General features: G+C 42.1%; 1 protein-coding gene across 2 annotated transcripts; it reads left to right on the top strand.

Moving 5' to 3' along the window:
- Window positions 1-6,379: 6,379 nt before the first annotated feature.
- On the top strand, window positions 6,380-14,750 carry LOC119032604 (hyaluronidase-1-like). Of its 2 annotated transcripts, none has more exons than XM_037122006.1 (10): window positions 6,380-6,510; window positions 7,767-7,889; window positions 8,467-8,512; window positions 8,990-9,847; window positions 10,444-10,610; window positions 10,695-10,863; window positions 10,951-11,169; window positions 11,253-11,420; window positions 12,299-12,388; window positions 13,710-14,750. In XM_037122006.1, exons 4-10 carry the CDS (start codon window positions 9,002-9,004, stop codon window positions 14,145-14,147), a joined length of 2,097 nt encoding a protein of 698 aa, XP_036977901.1. In that variant the 5' UTR covers window positions 6,380-6,510; window positions 7,767-7,889; window positions 8,467-8,512; window positions 8,990-9,001; the 3' UTR covers window positions 14,148-14,750. The 2 variants fall into 2 exon arrangements, with proteins under 2 accessions (XP_036977901.1, XP_036977903.1); XM_037122008.1 differs by having other exon boundaries at window positions 7,767-7,893.
- The last annotated feature ends 1,269 nt before the right edge of the window (window positions 14,751-16,019 follow it).

The following is a 16,019-nucleotide window of genomic DNA, read 5'->3' as shown; positions in this document are numbered from 1 at the left end:
GACTCCATTATCTGGGAATGGGGGGGGGCACACGTTTCCAAGCTGTGTCCCACATAATCAGCATGAGCATTTTTCTGAAAGCTTACATATTGAAATTTTATATGAAATGGAGTTAAGCATGCGTGTATATTCTGGTGGAAGCCAAGTGTGGGGATTCATCTTAATAAAACGACGATTCTCAGCAGTGTCTCCACGGAGATGGTTCGGTCCTGTCCGCCCGTGGCTTTTATGACAGGAATGTGTGCGAGAGCAGAATGGGAGGAGATAAGAAACAAGGTGCAAGTTGCCAAGATAATGGTACACAGCGCTTCCTCTGAGAGGGATTAAAGAACTGCGAATCAATGCAAAGATAGGACGACACTTTAAGAAGATTGTAAAGAGGAGCATGGAAATTATAACACCCCCTCTCATTATGATCATGTGCTATTTTATGGTGCATAGAAAGGTCAGGTCATGGTTCACCCTCACAGGGCTGTCAGATGTGGGACATGCAATGATCTGCCCTCTTGAACTGCACCGTTTCTGGGACAATAAACAGGTCTCTCCCTTTCATTGCAATAAACCATAAATAGGCTATACATAAAGTGAAGCTGAATTAAGGCTGCTCCAGTTACTATGCAGGGCCTCGGGGCTGAGACATATGCTTCATAGTGTACATTTCAGCGTGTTTCTCCAGAAGCCTCCTCAGTTTACTGAAACCACAGAATAGAACACCCCTGTCCTTGTTGACATGCTGCGCATCGTTAAAATATTCCTGCCTTTCCTTGCCAGGCATTTAATAAACATCACTTAACAATTAGACATATTTAGAGGTTTTTTTTTTATAAGTAGCCTTGAACAAGGGGAGCACACATAGCTCATATTTATTTTTAATGATAAGCCTACGGGTGCTTGTAATTCTGCAACATGCTCAGTCAGGCTTGTAAATGGGGTTGTTCGCCGTCTTCGAGCAGTGACACAGAGAAAAGACCTGAAGTGATTCCCAATTTTGACACTTTTTATACTAAATTCTTGCACAGTCCTGAATCGAAACTAGTGCTTGTAATCAGAATCGAAATCACTTTTATTTGCTTATTATATCATGTGCATGAATTTGCACAGAAACAGGTTATATAATAAATTAGATATGCCTGTTGCAGACATCATAAAGTCAAATTTCTAGTTATATTTCTTTGGAGTCCATGAATAAAGGGATTTTTGATTTGCATAGAGTCACGCAGAGCTCGACTTGAAATAAGCTCTTCCATAATCTTCATGACCCAAATTACAAGCCGTTTGAGTCTGATATATTTCACAGTTGGCACAAAATGTAAACACACTCATGACATCTCCGTAATCCATGTAGAGTTTAGATTTAAGGGGCGCTATATTTCCTCTCCGAAACTACATACGGCACCTTCGAAACATCACTTTTTTGCAGTCCATGTTTAATCACTGCACACGTTTATATCAGTGTAAATGTTCTTACCTGCCAGATAATCTGAACGCAGCTCATGAGACGGGTGTGAAATGTCACCTGGCGCTAAATTATTCAAGGACAAATTTCATTAAAATTGTAGCCAGGCTGTCAGTCAACTTAATTAGACGTTACATTTTTCTTCCTGTGTGTGTTTGCGTATGCCTACATCCGCTTGTTTCCATGTAAACATGAACATTCTGTATGCTCATGTGATCATATGGGTCTCAGGGCATTTATCCCTCTCTCGCCGGGTCAGTATGGGGGTTAGAGAAAGTTCCTGCAGAGTGCTGAGAGGTGACAGCATCAAATGTCACCAGTAACACCTGTTGTTAATGACACAAATGCATCTTTTCACATTGGAAACACAGTGCGTGCAGGGTTATTCCCTAATTCCTGCACAGTTAAGAAGGAATATGTCAGAGCCTGTTTTCTCAAAATGTACTGCCCATGTTGCAAAACAAAATCTGCATCTTAATTTGCCATGTAAAAAAGCACAAAGTCTCCGCCAATGGGAGCTCCTCTCCCCCACAGGAAACACTGCTCCTGAAACGCCTCGTCAGAAGTCCTGCCTTTCATTCCATGACTTCTTGACATCATCATGTCACCATGTCACACATTTGCATAATTTATGCCTATATTCAAGGTGAAAGTGAAGCTAACTGGAAAGTAAAACACAACAGGACCGACCTGGAACACAGTGTGCGGCGTAGTCTCAGGCATGTGTGAGCTGACGAATCAGAGCAGAGCAGGGTATTCAGAAGAAGGGGGTCTTAAAGAGACAGGAGCTGAAACCAAATGTTGCAGACAGAGGGGGAATACAGTGCTGCTGCACTTGACAGTACGATAAAATGGATGTGTTTCTTGACACAAAAGGATGTAAAACTATTGTATAAGGTTGCCAAACTCACATATTTAAGGGAAAATTTGGAGGTATAGATAAAATGGCACCTTCCTACTCCAACCGACAAATCTTTCTGTTTTTGGCATATTCTAACTTATTTCAGTGCTTTTAAATCTTCCTAAAACAAAACCCTGAATTTGAGCATAAACTCAACCAGTACCTGTACATGCTCTTTGACACCTTCCTCCATTTACTTCCACCTGGTTCAACCTAATTCCCTGCAGTTCAGCAGAGTTTTGTCAAACTTGAAAAACCTGACCGACTGGCAGAGAAACACCTTGGGTAACTCGCAGCACTTCCCCACCTAGCCTTTCTGTGGTGAGGTCCGGAAATGTCAAAAGATGACTCACCCTGAAAAATAGGAAAACCTCATGCAGAAACATGAAAAAAAAGGCCTTTTGGAGCAGTGGATGCAGACACACAGAGAGGAATGATAACAATAGTGAGAGAATGTGAGCATTTTTTCTGTAATTTTTAAATACTTTGGATCACCACGGTACACAACCCCTGACGCCAGTGAACTTTACAGTGAATTCAAGTGAACTGAGATGCTCTCAGTTTCCTTTTAGGTAATTAAAATGGCTCCTAAACGTCCCCTTTCTCAACTTCTAGTCCGGTGCATGAAACCCAAATTTCCCAAGCTGCTGTCACAACGTAAGTAGCCAATTATGTAAATATGGAAGTGAAGCGCTCATCCATCGACGTAATGAGAAGGACACAGATGGTCTATTCATGGAGACGCAGTGATGCCGACAGCTTAATAGTGCTCGGTATGCTCTTACTCACACAACAACGAGAGAAGTGAACTGAGAACAGATACTGCTGCATGTGTAAGACACCCAACTGACAGTTCTGAGCACTGCCAACAAGAATGTGTGAGGTGTGACCATGAGCAGGGGGAGGCTTCTCAGTACATGTGAATGTGGGTTTAAAGGGACAGTTCACCCCAAAATAATAATAAACAAAATCTTATTTTTCCTTTTAACTTTAGCACTATTTATCTATCTGGCTTGCTTTGGCAGGACTGGTTGGGGTTTTGGATATGTAGGCCATAGATGTCTGACTTCCCCTCCAATAAAGTGGAACTAGACAGCGCACGGATTGTGGTGCTCCAAGGGCCAAAAAATACATTTGAAAAAGTAGACAGCAATGTCTCTTTACAGAAAGTATGACCCTGTCTATCAAGATAATCCATAGACTTTTTTTTGTACTAAACTCTGACCTCAACCCAGAAAAAACAATCTTCTCATCGCATGTATTTGTGTGTGCAGCCAAAAAGCAAATATCTAATCAGTTCTTCTTCATGAAAAAAAATAATGATTTAAAAAAACAAAAAAACAACTTTTATATTGACAACAGAACTGGAGCTTATTTATATAATCAATCAACTAAATGTAGTTTCTTGAGTAGTGACACTGATGCTCACAACAGCAAGGTCACCATAGATATTTTACCATAGTAATATCTCACTGTAAACAAATAAACGTTTCTTCCACCTTTTTCCCCCGTTGAAAGTTTTCCTCACTTAAATCGAGGGTCTAAGGACAGAGGATGTCATTCACTGTACAGACTGTAAAGTCCACAGAGCAAAGTGATTGTGATTTTTGGCGATATAAAATGAAATTCATTTGATTCTATTTGACTTCTAATGTGACATAAATATTTGTCCTGACATCACAGCACAAAGTGAATGAAGGATATACAGTCATCAGTCAGTATCTGTCCTCCTCCCTCTGCTGAGGTGATTCACTATCTGCAGGTATCTACTGTTGGCGAAGGATAGTCCGGTTTGTCCCAGCCAGCAGCAGTTGACAAAAATCTGTGAAATTTTAAGAAACATTATAAACTCAGCTAAAAAGAACTGAATACATACAGACAGCTTGAGTTTTGGCTCGTTTGTGACAATTCAGAGATCTGGTGCGCCGTGACTGTGACTGCAGACAGAGCAGATTGACACTTTAAAATCTGACTTTTGAAAAGTTGAAGAAAGCAATTACCTAAAAATTAAGATGTAAAGTAAAATCATTTTAAGTTGAAAATCTAATAATCTACTTCACTCGATAATTGGTTATCAGTTATCTGTTTCCTGTCTGTATCAAGTCGACTTTTAAAATGTGCAGTGTAGGTGTTTACATGTTTAGGCTTGTTGAGCGGGTGTATTGAAAATATACTAGTTTCTTTACTTGCAACGGTTTAATTGCAGTTACAATAACAGGCGTTAGTAGGAGGCTGCAGCCTGGGCGTCGGGAAACGACAGCCCGTGATGAAACAGTCAGGTGGACTGAGGAGGGAGGACGGGAAGCATGAAATCATGGTCACGGTCATCAGTCATAAGTGGCCAAGCTCGTCTCTTGAAATGACATTGACATCCTCTTTGCTTGAAAGTATTAGTTTTGTAGGTGAAGGCAGGTGGAGTGAACTTAGCTTAACTCTTTTTCTTCTTTTGTTTTTTCACTGCATAGAAGGTCCATAAGTACAAAATTAGCTTTGTTAACTAGACTCTCAACCATGGGTAGATGAAGCAGAAACTGCTCACAACTAGGTATGTGGATTATTTTGAGAAACCAGGTCACGATCGCTGGAAAAAGACAAAGCTGAGTGCCATCCAGTTCCATTACATTTGAGCACAAGCAGACATGTTTACAGATGATAGCTCCAAAACTCAGCAACTCACACCGAAACAATCCAGATGGATTTGCAGCACTACAGGTAAGAGGTAAAATATGGATTTCTGATTTTAGTGGGGACTGTCCCTTTAAGTATGCCTCCACATGTTTCTTCTGTTCCATACGTGCTTATGTGAAAGTGTATTTAAGGAATAGTTGGCCGCCTTGTTTAGGTGGTATAGAGCTGGATGTGTTTGGGAGGTTATGTGCAGCGGGGCAGACACACCCTCTGGGGCTACCCTTGTGAAATATTCGTTTGACCCACTTTTCCACAACAAAAGAAGATTGAGGTTACAGGAGAGGCAGCGAAGGAGACAACATGAATATTATATTTTGAAATTCTGGAGGATGACATCCCCTACAGGCTGCCGGATGAATATTTAATGGAGTTGGCCTTTCCACATCCAACCCAGCTTGCTCCACGATCTGGGATTTTTGATCGGACACATGACGATGGGGTCACACTGACAGAAATATATTCAAACAGGCAAGTATTGTGGTGTGCCCAAAGAGGCGTTTTGTTGGCACACACACACACACACACACACACACACACACACACACACACACACACACACACACAAACAAATGCATACATACATAGTGATTCAACGAAAAAACATTTGGGATCCAACCTGGGGTCATAAGATAAATCTGAGGATTTACAAGACTATCAGCAAGACGGTCAGAACACTGGACTACACCATCTCCTAAACTAAATAATAGCATTTAATCTGAGATGTTGTGTTTTCATAACTGGTGTGCTCCTCATTTGCGTGACTCTGTTTATTCAAATAACTGTTAACACTAAAACACTAAAGGGAGAGATGACTACAACCTGCATCTGTTGAAACTGCTGCGCCATCGCTACAGTTTAACCACAAGATGGCGGCGTTACACTGGAAGACACGTTGCTGATGCCGAACAGTGCACTCAGCACGTTGGTTACTGTGTCAAATTACATTTGCCCAACAAGTATGCCAAAACCCATCCTGCGCTCTTGTGCATGACGCAGCCTCGTAATACAAGCGGGACAACAAGGTTTGCTTCTGTCTTAACAATGGAAGCTGCGCTGTCATCGTTTGGGAGGAAAACAATGAAGCCCATGCAAAGCATTAGCAGACAGGAGGTTATGGCTTCCTTTCAAGCTCTGTGCCGAGCCAAATTCTTTGACCAAGACCAACTATGCACGCCTATGAGGAAATCTCATTTGCCTTTTTTGTTTTTGTGTAAAAGCGTGAACTAGGGCTACACAATAAATGGCAGTGAAATCGCATTCCAAGCACAGAAGCTTTTTTTGGGGGGGGGGGTCAAAATGAAAAATCAGGATCCAAAAATTATTATTTCCACCAAATTGTGAATCGTGCTGCATTATTGCCATATGATTTTCTTTTACCATATCATGCAGCCTCAGTGTGAGCCAAACCTGATCAGCTAGAGATCTGATCTGTCAACTGATTGCAGGGTGGCTAAAGACAGAAACGGTAAGAATATATGAATGTAATGTTGCATTAAATGGGCTCTTTGGAAATTCTGTGTTGTGCTCTAAAACAGTTGTTAGTTGTTAGTAGTCTGCTAGTGAACTCCATGTCTAAGATAAAACTAACAACTGTTGCTTTAAATTTAAAGAGTAAATTGTTTCCAATCGTTACATAGCACCCCTTTAAATGTTCTTTGTTCTGTCCTGACAAATTTATTTAAATGTGTGGTTAACCAAAACAAGTATTCAGGTCTTTTGTTGCCTAACTCCTGGTCTTACTGAGCTGCAGAAAGTAATGCCGTTATCTAATCTAATCTAATCTAATCTAATCTAATCTAATCTAATCTAATCTAATCTAATCTAATCTAATTTTATGTAATATGCACTAATCTGAGCTAATCTGGTACAGCATTTGCAGGTCTTTTATTTAGACTACCATTACCAAAACCTTTTTCAAATTTGAACAATTTGAACAGGTTTATTATCATAAAGACGTAAAAATAAACCCCTAGTGTTTGGATGTAATGTATCAAGGGAGAGTCAGACTGTAAGTCACTAACACTGAACACATTTTCAAACTGTTGTCATGAGAAAACCCCTTTTTTTTCCCTCCTTCATATACATAATCTTGTACACCACCTTTCTAAAAACAAGGCGTAGGGTCAAAGGTCAATGTCCCAGTGTTCTCAGTGTGTCACTAACTCGCGAAAGAACCACCACCATTTGGTATTATGTCTCTGACTAGACACATAAACTCTACCCGGATAAACAGTCCAACGCACCACGTATCTCCTACAGTGTAGAATTACATGTAACAAGGAGGTGGCAGTCCTATTATTAGTGTTGTTTTAGTTATTTTCGTCTGTAAACTTGTGTGTGTGTCACACGTCGATTTTTTGGACAATTACGTTCTCGCAGAAGAGAGAAGTGCTGTTATTAATGCCATAACACTCCACTCTCGCCACCTAGGTGACAAACTTTCCTGTCTCCTCACTGCTGGGGGAGAATGTGAGGACTCCGCTGATTGATAGCACATTATGCAATTATTTTCCAGATCTGAAATTTGCTTTGCCATTTGCTTAAACAGCCTCCATTGCCGTAATTAGAGCAGTCAAAACAGTAGGTTGATGCCTTTCTCCAGTGTTGTAAACAGTACGGATATCATGTCATATCAAAAGTATCATGTTGGAATATCACTCTGTTAAAGTGAAAGAGCTGAAATCAACAATAAGCGTTCTGATGTAGCTGCTCTCTTTCCAGATGTGTGGCGACTGAGTGGAGGGCAGTAGATATGGCACCCTCGGTGGTTCTGTCGGCTCTGAAAGCACACTGCTGAGGGTCCAGGCTGACAGGGCTGACCTAGTTTCTCAAACCACTTTGTTGGTATGTGAGTATGACATATGTATTTATATGTTGCATACTATGGGCCGACCGATTATTGACTTGGCTGACCGTGTTATCTAACTGAATTTTGTTTTTAATCTGATTGCCAATAAAACAACTGAATTTGAAAATGCACTGCTGCAGCTCTGATGCAGCATGCAACCTACAAAATACAGTAAATAGTAACTAAAGTTAAAAAAAAGTTAGCGTATCAAAAAGTATAGTTGCCTCCGTAATGTTGTGTAAAAACATTAAGTATAGTATCAGTATCTCACAATTGTACCTCAGTACAGTACTTGAGGAAACATTGGCCTATCAAGTGACATTCCATCACCGTCCAACACAGTGGGCGTCACTATGAGGACAGTGCACGCTCCACAACCTCTCACCTAGGTGTGCTGGTGTGTCTCCTCTGCTCCAAAACTCAAACTTGGCACTGGGCGATCAAAACAAGACTATTTTCCGAGACAAACAACTGACGGAAGAGTGGATCCCCTGTGCCTCTCCCCCACCCCATCTACTGTATATCAGACAGTGTCATAATTGTAAGGACACTCTCTCTTTCTCGCTGTTGCAGTCAGGACATCTTATGGTGCGGTGGTTCCACTTGGCGGCATGTGCAGGTATGTGTCTTTATTACTGTACGTACATAGTCTGTAAGTTAGTTTGGAGCTGGCATGTTGTGATTGTAAAGTTTTAGGAATGTTAAGATAGCAGAGAGAGTTGTGTTTGTTGAGTTTGGATAAGAATCATGGGGAGTTATAAAGTTGGATTTATATCTAAATATTTGGCCAGAACTGATAGTTGAGCAGAATGAAGAAAAATGACTTAAAATACTTTGGTATTCAGCTAAGCATTTAAGTTCAATGTACGTATAACGTAGTCACACAAACAATATCATATAATAGCATATCCAGGTTTATGAAAACCGGGGAAGGTCTTTTCAAGGAATCTGAAATCATTAAGGTGTTTAGTATCCCCATAACTGGGATACTAATAAGCATCTAAATACACCCATTGGCCACCAATATGTATATTATTCACATGTTAGAGTAGATGTTTGATCGCTTGTGTTTTGTTTGATTTTGGCTTTGTTTCAGCCGGGGGAAAGGATGGTTTCAGTCACTCAGAAGAGCAGAAGCTGCATGCTGCTGCTCCTCTCGCTCACCCCATCAATCTTCCCCTCTCTGCCCGTCGCCATCCTCCCTGCTCTCACCATCTCCGTCTGCCCCGTTCTTTCATTATCTGTCCCGACAGCTCCTGCTGGCAGCACAAACATGTCAACCATTTCTAATGCTTCCACCACTCCTGCCGTCCTAAAGCTGATCACCTCCACCGTCAACCTGACGTCTTTGTCAGGAGCCTCGATTACACCTCCCTCAAAATCCATGTCAGCTACCTCTACGACGTCACTCTCCGACCAAACATCCACAAGAGTCCTCCTCACATCCTCACCCACAGCTAGGGGAGAACAAATGACCCCTAATATCTCAAGATATCTACCTCACCCCTTCAAATATCCACCATCATCCCTTGGACCCCCTCTGCATGAAAACCTTCTATGCTATTTGTCCAACATGACTCCGTGTCCTTCCTCCAACTCATCTTTACTTCTGAAATCTTCCCCTCTTCCTCAAACTGCTTCACCCAAGCTTTCCTCTCCTGTTTCAAGCGCAACCTCCTCCACAACTTTCTTACCTTTAACCTCTCAAACATCACCGGCTCTTCTTGTAAAAGCTTCACCCGTCCCTCTCCCTAAGACCTCGACATCTCCTCCTGAAGCAGCAAACCCTCGTCAGCCCAGGACACTCCCGCCTCCCCCTCTTCCCCACACCACAAGTCCACTGTTCGAGCACCAACCTTTCATTGTCACCTGGAACATCCCCGACCTGGTGTGTAAGAGATACAACATCTCGCTGGACACCTCGCCCTTTAAAGGAGTGGCCACGCCTGCTAAGGTTAGAGGGCAAAGATTTGAATGTTTTTCTGTTGGAAGTCAAAATATAAATTATTTTCATTGGCACTTCTGAATCTCTGCTAAGAAGCTCATTTACATTACACAAGTTCACAGAAATCACAACCTTTCCCTAAGCTGCCTGAACCTAAACAGTGAATATGAGCCTTGGATTCATGTGTGACCGTCCTGGAATTTGTGCACCTGCCACCAACCCCGACTGCAACTGCCACTGATTCCTGGCAGTGCCAGTGTGGTGGTGTGGTGCAGACATGAAATATGGTCATTCTGAGGGTCCTGAAAACATATATGATATATGAGTTTACACACATAATGTAGATGGTATTTTGAGAAGAAATGTTGGCACTGTACCTTTCAGCAAACCACAGTTGCACAAGGAGATATGCGTCACATCTTTTAGAAATCTCAGTATGGTACATACGACACACAAGGCGTCCGTATCAGTGTTCTGCAGAAACGTTAACTGCCAACATTTTAATTATTCTGTTGACTGGGCTGAGGACGAGGGCCTCTTTCACAGGATATTATAATTCAAGGCACATTCGCAAGTTCATTCACAACATTGTGTTCCTACCGCAGGTCCCGGGCCAGTTCCTGTCTCTGTTCTACACAGACCGACTGGGTCTTTACCCACACGTTGACCTCACTAGCAGGACACACTTCAATGGTGGCATCCCTCAGAGAGGTAACCTGAAAGCCAGTATGAACAAGGCCAGAGCAGATATTAACTACTACATCCCGTCAAAGTGAGTCAACCTGACATCTGAATGCATCGGACACATTTGACTCTGATCTTTAACCACTCTTCCATTGTCCTGTCTTCCTTACAGGACAAGCCGGGGCTTGGCTGTGATAGACTGGGAGGAATGGCGCCCCCTGTGGGACAGGAACTGGGGCACAAAGAGAATCTATCAGACTTTATCTGTGGCCCATGTTATGCACACAAACCGCTCCCTCACAGTGCAGCAGGCCATACAGAAAGCCAAACAACAGTTCCAGGTCAGAACTAACAAATCACATAGTTCTGACTGTTAAATATTGATGCATAACTCCCTTCTTCTTCTTCCATCTTTTCTTCATTTTAAGGAGGCGGCCAGGAGTTACATGTCAGGGATCTTGGCAGTCGGCAGAGCTATGAGACCCAACTATCTCTGGGGCTTCTACTTGTTTCCTAACTGCTATAATTATGGCTGGGAGAGGCCACACTACACAGGCCGGTGCTCCAAGGAGGTGAGGAGGCAGAATGATGAGCTGCTCTGGCTGTGGGAGTCCAGCACTGCCCTCTTCCCCTCTGTCTACCTGCAGGTTGGTTGGACAGTTACCCCCACTGATATTTCCACAGTTTAAATTCCTCATACATATTTTTCTCCTTGCGTTTTTTTGCTCAGGTCTCGCTAGCAGACAATCCCAGAGCCGCCATGATGGTGAGAAATCGTGTGCAGGAAGCTTTGAGAGTATCTGCCCTGCCCAGGCGGAGCGATACCGCCGTTGCCGCACCCGTGTTTGCTTACACCCGACCCGTCTTTGTCGACCAGAACAGGCGCTTCCTCAGCCAGGTGAACGAGAATGATTTAAAGTATGAGTTGTTTCACACATCCCGCAGTTTGAGAGGTATTATTGGATGGTACTGTGCACCAGATGGATCAATAATTAAATCCACTGCTCAAACACGTTGCAGTTTTGAAACGACTCGTCAGTGAGTGACCACACACTTGACAAGATTAGATACATCTTAGGTTACTTCTTCACCCCAGCAGCGAGGTTTTTCTGGCCTGAGGTCCAGCTTTAAAAAGGAGTTTGGTTTCTTTAGTGTAACAACACACTTCTCAGGTGGTAACCCTGTAATCCTTATCCTCTCTTCTTACCTTGTGTTTAGGGGGAAACAAGAACAGTGAAAATGTCTGTGCTCCATGTATAAATACATGATTTTTTTATGTGTTAATGTCTTGTGAGGTTTCTGTGAATCTGTAAATAGGCAATAATGAGGTAGTGGAAGTATTCAGATACGTTACTTAAGTAAAAGTACCAGTATCACACTGTAAAAAATACTCTTGTGCACTTGGAGCACTTAATGGCGCAATATTTTACTTTAAAACGTTTGTGTTGCAGAGCCGTCTACTAAAGTTAGCATGCTAATCAGCTAGTCCCAGTAGTCAAAGGCTCCAGTGCTAGCTTTGTGAGCTCACAGTGCAGGCATATTCAAATCAGATAATAGGACTGCTAGCTAAAAGGCAAACTGAGCCAACTAGGTAACTGCTGCTACAGTTAGCAGCAGTTGGAAGTTACTCTGGTGATATATTGCAGCATTTGTTTGGAGAATTGAATTCAACAGGTGGCCAAATTTTACATACCGCACCTTTACATTTTTCAATGCAAAAATTAGGTCACTCACAACAATTAAAACACTCAGTGACATCCCACCGCTGTCTTTCAGGGAGACTTGGTCAGCACCATCGGCGAGAGTGCAGCAGCGGGAGCGTCGGGCGCTGTGCTGTGGGGGGCCAGTGCTGACTACGATGACCAGGTAACATCACACTGCAGACCTCCACTGGCCCGCTGAAAGACGTGACAGACAGCACTGATGGCAGGTGGTCGGATCAGAGACAATGTGTTAGATAATATAGGAGTCAGCTCGTCTGAGACTGACTGACAATACAACAGTGGCACACGCACTGATGGACTGGGTGGTTGTGCAACTTGATGAGTTACTTCGCGGCAGGGGAGCCACGATTAGCTTGATGATAGTGACTTTCAATGGGTGCCATCTGAAAGATTAAAGTAAAATCTGAATATAAGTATATATGTTTATTGTGTTTCATTTGGTGCATTAGGTTATTATTTTGATCAAATTGCTTCAGTTATCAACTTCTATATTTACTTGTCTGACAAATTGACATTTTGCTTATTTGCAAGCATTAGATGGAAAGATTGATACCACTCTGAGACAGCTAGACCTAGCACGCTAGCCTAGCTTAGCCTGGTTCAACCTGGCTTAGCATAAAGTGGGGAAGTTCAACCCTCTTAGACCACCACATCTCATCGGTAATCACTGAAACTTAGACACAACCAGATGTTTTCAACATCTCCTGAGAGTTCGCATGTCCAAGTTGTTCCAGTACAACAAGTTGGAAAACCAAGATAGTTGACCCCAGCAAAACAGCTGAAAACTAAGCATTTTTAGTATTTTGTGCAAACACCATTCCATGTTGTACACAGATCAAGGTTGTACAGAGCTGGTTGTACAATAGTGACAGAAATAAGCCAGAATTGCTAATAAATCCTAGAGTGTACAGCTTTCAACTTACTGTTGATGAGTGAAGCAGCCATCTTGGCTTTTTTAGCTCGGGGTTGGTGAGGTTCTTTGACTTTCCGACTCAGAAATCTTCAGGGAGTGTTCCAGTGGAAAAACAGCCTGCACGCTGGCCTGCCTACCAACGACTCTACAGCTCTGTGATTAACCAGCTACAGCTCACTTGTTAAAGCTGCACATAAACCAAAAAAGACAACAGGTTGTGGTTCTAGCAACCTGAGGTTATCACTGTGCTGCATCATTTCCTTGCTGGGAGCTGTGACTTCCTTAAGAAATAATCGGGCACAAAACCAACTGTAAAACTGCAATTTAGGCTTTTGCACAGGATAAAGTAATGAGATTAAACATGGTAGACAAAGCCAGGGAAGCTGCTTCCTACTCCTACTACATGCTAGGCCAAGCTAAGAATTGTATCTGCTTCATTTGCAACCAATACCTATGAGAGTGGTGTCATTTGTTCATCTAGCTCACCTAGCTCTCTTACATTTACTGTTGTTTTATTGGTCTTCCTGTTCCTTTTCCCGCTCTCTTTCAGACTTCTTGTGAAGCCCTCTCATCCTACCTCTCCTCCACCCTCAACCCTTACATCACCAATGTCACCGCAGCCGCCCTGCTCTGCGGCAACTTCCTGTGTCGAGGGAATGGCCGCTGTGTCAGAAAAAACTACAACTCCAATCACTACCTCCACCTAAACCCGGAGAATTTCAGGATCCTGCATGTTCAGAAGCGCCACCTTGTCCTCGGGAGACCCACCTTAGCGGACCTGAAAGCTCTGAGCCGGAGGTTTACCTGTCAGTGCTACAAAGGACTGAGCTGCTCTCCCAGGACCTACCGAGAGCTGGCCAAGGCCCTGATGTTCAGTGTGAAGCAGGGGCTGTACCACAAGGCTAACGCTCTGAATAAAGCCACGGTGGACCATGCACTGCAAGACAGTATCACAAAGGACAACGTTAAAAAGAGCTTGAAAGTTTAGCTTGTAATCACAATGCTACCTGGGGACGACCCGGTCCTGTCGCGATCGAGTGCTGCACGCTTTGCATGTTTAGTCCACAACATGATTTGCATATGTAGTGACTGATGTTCAACGCCTGCAGGCTTTGCTCAACTGGAGCACAAAACCAGAATGCTGTCACAACTCATCCTTACCTTACCTGAAGCTATTTGTTTAGTCAAGGAGTTCAACGGCCCTTTAATGATACTCTTGTTTTTGTCTTAGCTTTCTACTTAAGAGATTTTCTGAAAGACTTCAGGGATACCATCAAACTTTTCATCATCATTTCACCCTATTGTTTTTTTTATTTTTATTTATGTTATTACCTCTCATCACAAATACATTGTGTTCATTAAAATGTGTTAGTGACTGATCATCAGGAAGTTTTTAAAGGACACATGGTTACGTATTAGCATGTCTACAGTCTTTGTATGAGCAGGGATTTGCTGAATCTCAAATCAGTCTTAAAAACATGTACTGGAGTAGATCACTGGTGACAATACTAGTCCCAGTGGGTATTTGTATATGATTTGACTCTATATGTAAATAAATGAAAGAGACTGGGAGCAACAGTGTTGTTGGCTCAGTGTTTAACCTAATACTGAAAAATAGGGTGAGCATAAGGAGTCTCAAAATGTGATTAAATTCCAAAAGTTGAAATGTGCCTTTTCTTCATTTTGTAAGGGTGACTGGGCTACATTCTTAGTCTCAGTGTAAAAGGTGCTTTTGTTAGCACATGGAAAAATCAAATTATGACAGCAGTGCAGGACAGTTTATAACTTCAACATTTTTATTGCACTTGGACTTTGTTGACCCAAGATACTGTAATCATCAGCTCTGCTGCAGCCAACTTGAGCTTAAGTAGAGTTCCGAGATAAGTGCAAACACATATTAAAGCTGTAATCTCTTTCGGCTTTCAGTTTTCTATTTCATATTGCGACAATGCTGTGCTTATGATCTTGTTAGATTAAGTAACAAAAATCACTTGTTTAGGGTTCGGAAAAGTTCCTGCTTTGGCTAAAAATACTTGCTTTGGTTGCCACAACCACCGCAGGTGGTGTCCCGAGGTCTTGTTAAAAACACCTGGTCATGTTGCCAAATACATGGGCAGAGATGTCCTGACTCTTTGTCAAAAAGATCCAATTTTGTTGCCACAAACACATCTGGAAATTGACCTAAGGTCTACTTAAAAATAGCCATTGGTTTCACACTTACAAATGTTGGAATGCTATGAGGCTAGCTCACTTGCTAGCAAGCAGTTACCCACTTACACATCCAGCCAGGGTGGAGCAATTCTGGACATCGCAGTGCATATTAGTCCACCACTGATCCTTGTTTTCACCCCACTTTGGTCTCCAACCGCTGACAGAAATAACTGAGTTGTTAGCCTGTTACATCATGGACCGGCTAATAGCTAAATTTGTTTTGTCTTTGGTATTGAGTAATTAACATAGTTTAACTCTTTATTGTGTTTAAGTGAAAACAGCTACTAGTAACTGTAAACAGGTTTGATAAGAGCTAGGATACATAAAAGTGCTTTTAAGCTTTAAAAAAGCATTAGCTAAGTTTGTTGCTAATACTGACCTCACAATACAAATAATACTAGTCCCTTAATCCAAGAATAAATTCAAGATTAACCAACAATTAATATATGAAATACTAATTAATGTTAATTAACTGGTTACATCACATCATATTACAAGGTTGATTTTTTTGCCAGCACAGTTTTTTTTGCTAATAGTGATGCTAATTAACAGTTGCATCTCATGTTGTTTTCATCTGCATGGCACCAAGTCTGTGTCTTTGTACACAGCAGTCAGACACTTCTGATTGAGAGTGCTAATGACTCATTAT

Source organism: Acanthopagrus latus, chromosome 14 (assembly GCF_904848185.1).
Source record: "Acanthopagrus latus isolate v.2019 chromosome 14, fAcaLat1.1, whole genome shotgun sequence".
Taxonomy (NCBI): Eukaryota; Metazoa; Chordata; class Actinopteri; order Spariformes; family Sparidae; genus Acanthopagrus; species Acanthopagrus latus.
Note: the sequence above shows the minus strand (reverse complement) of the source record. Positions and strands in the feature narration are given on the sequence as shown.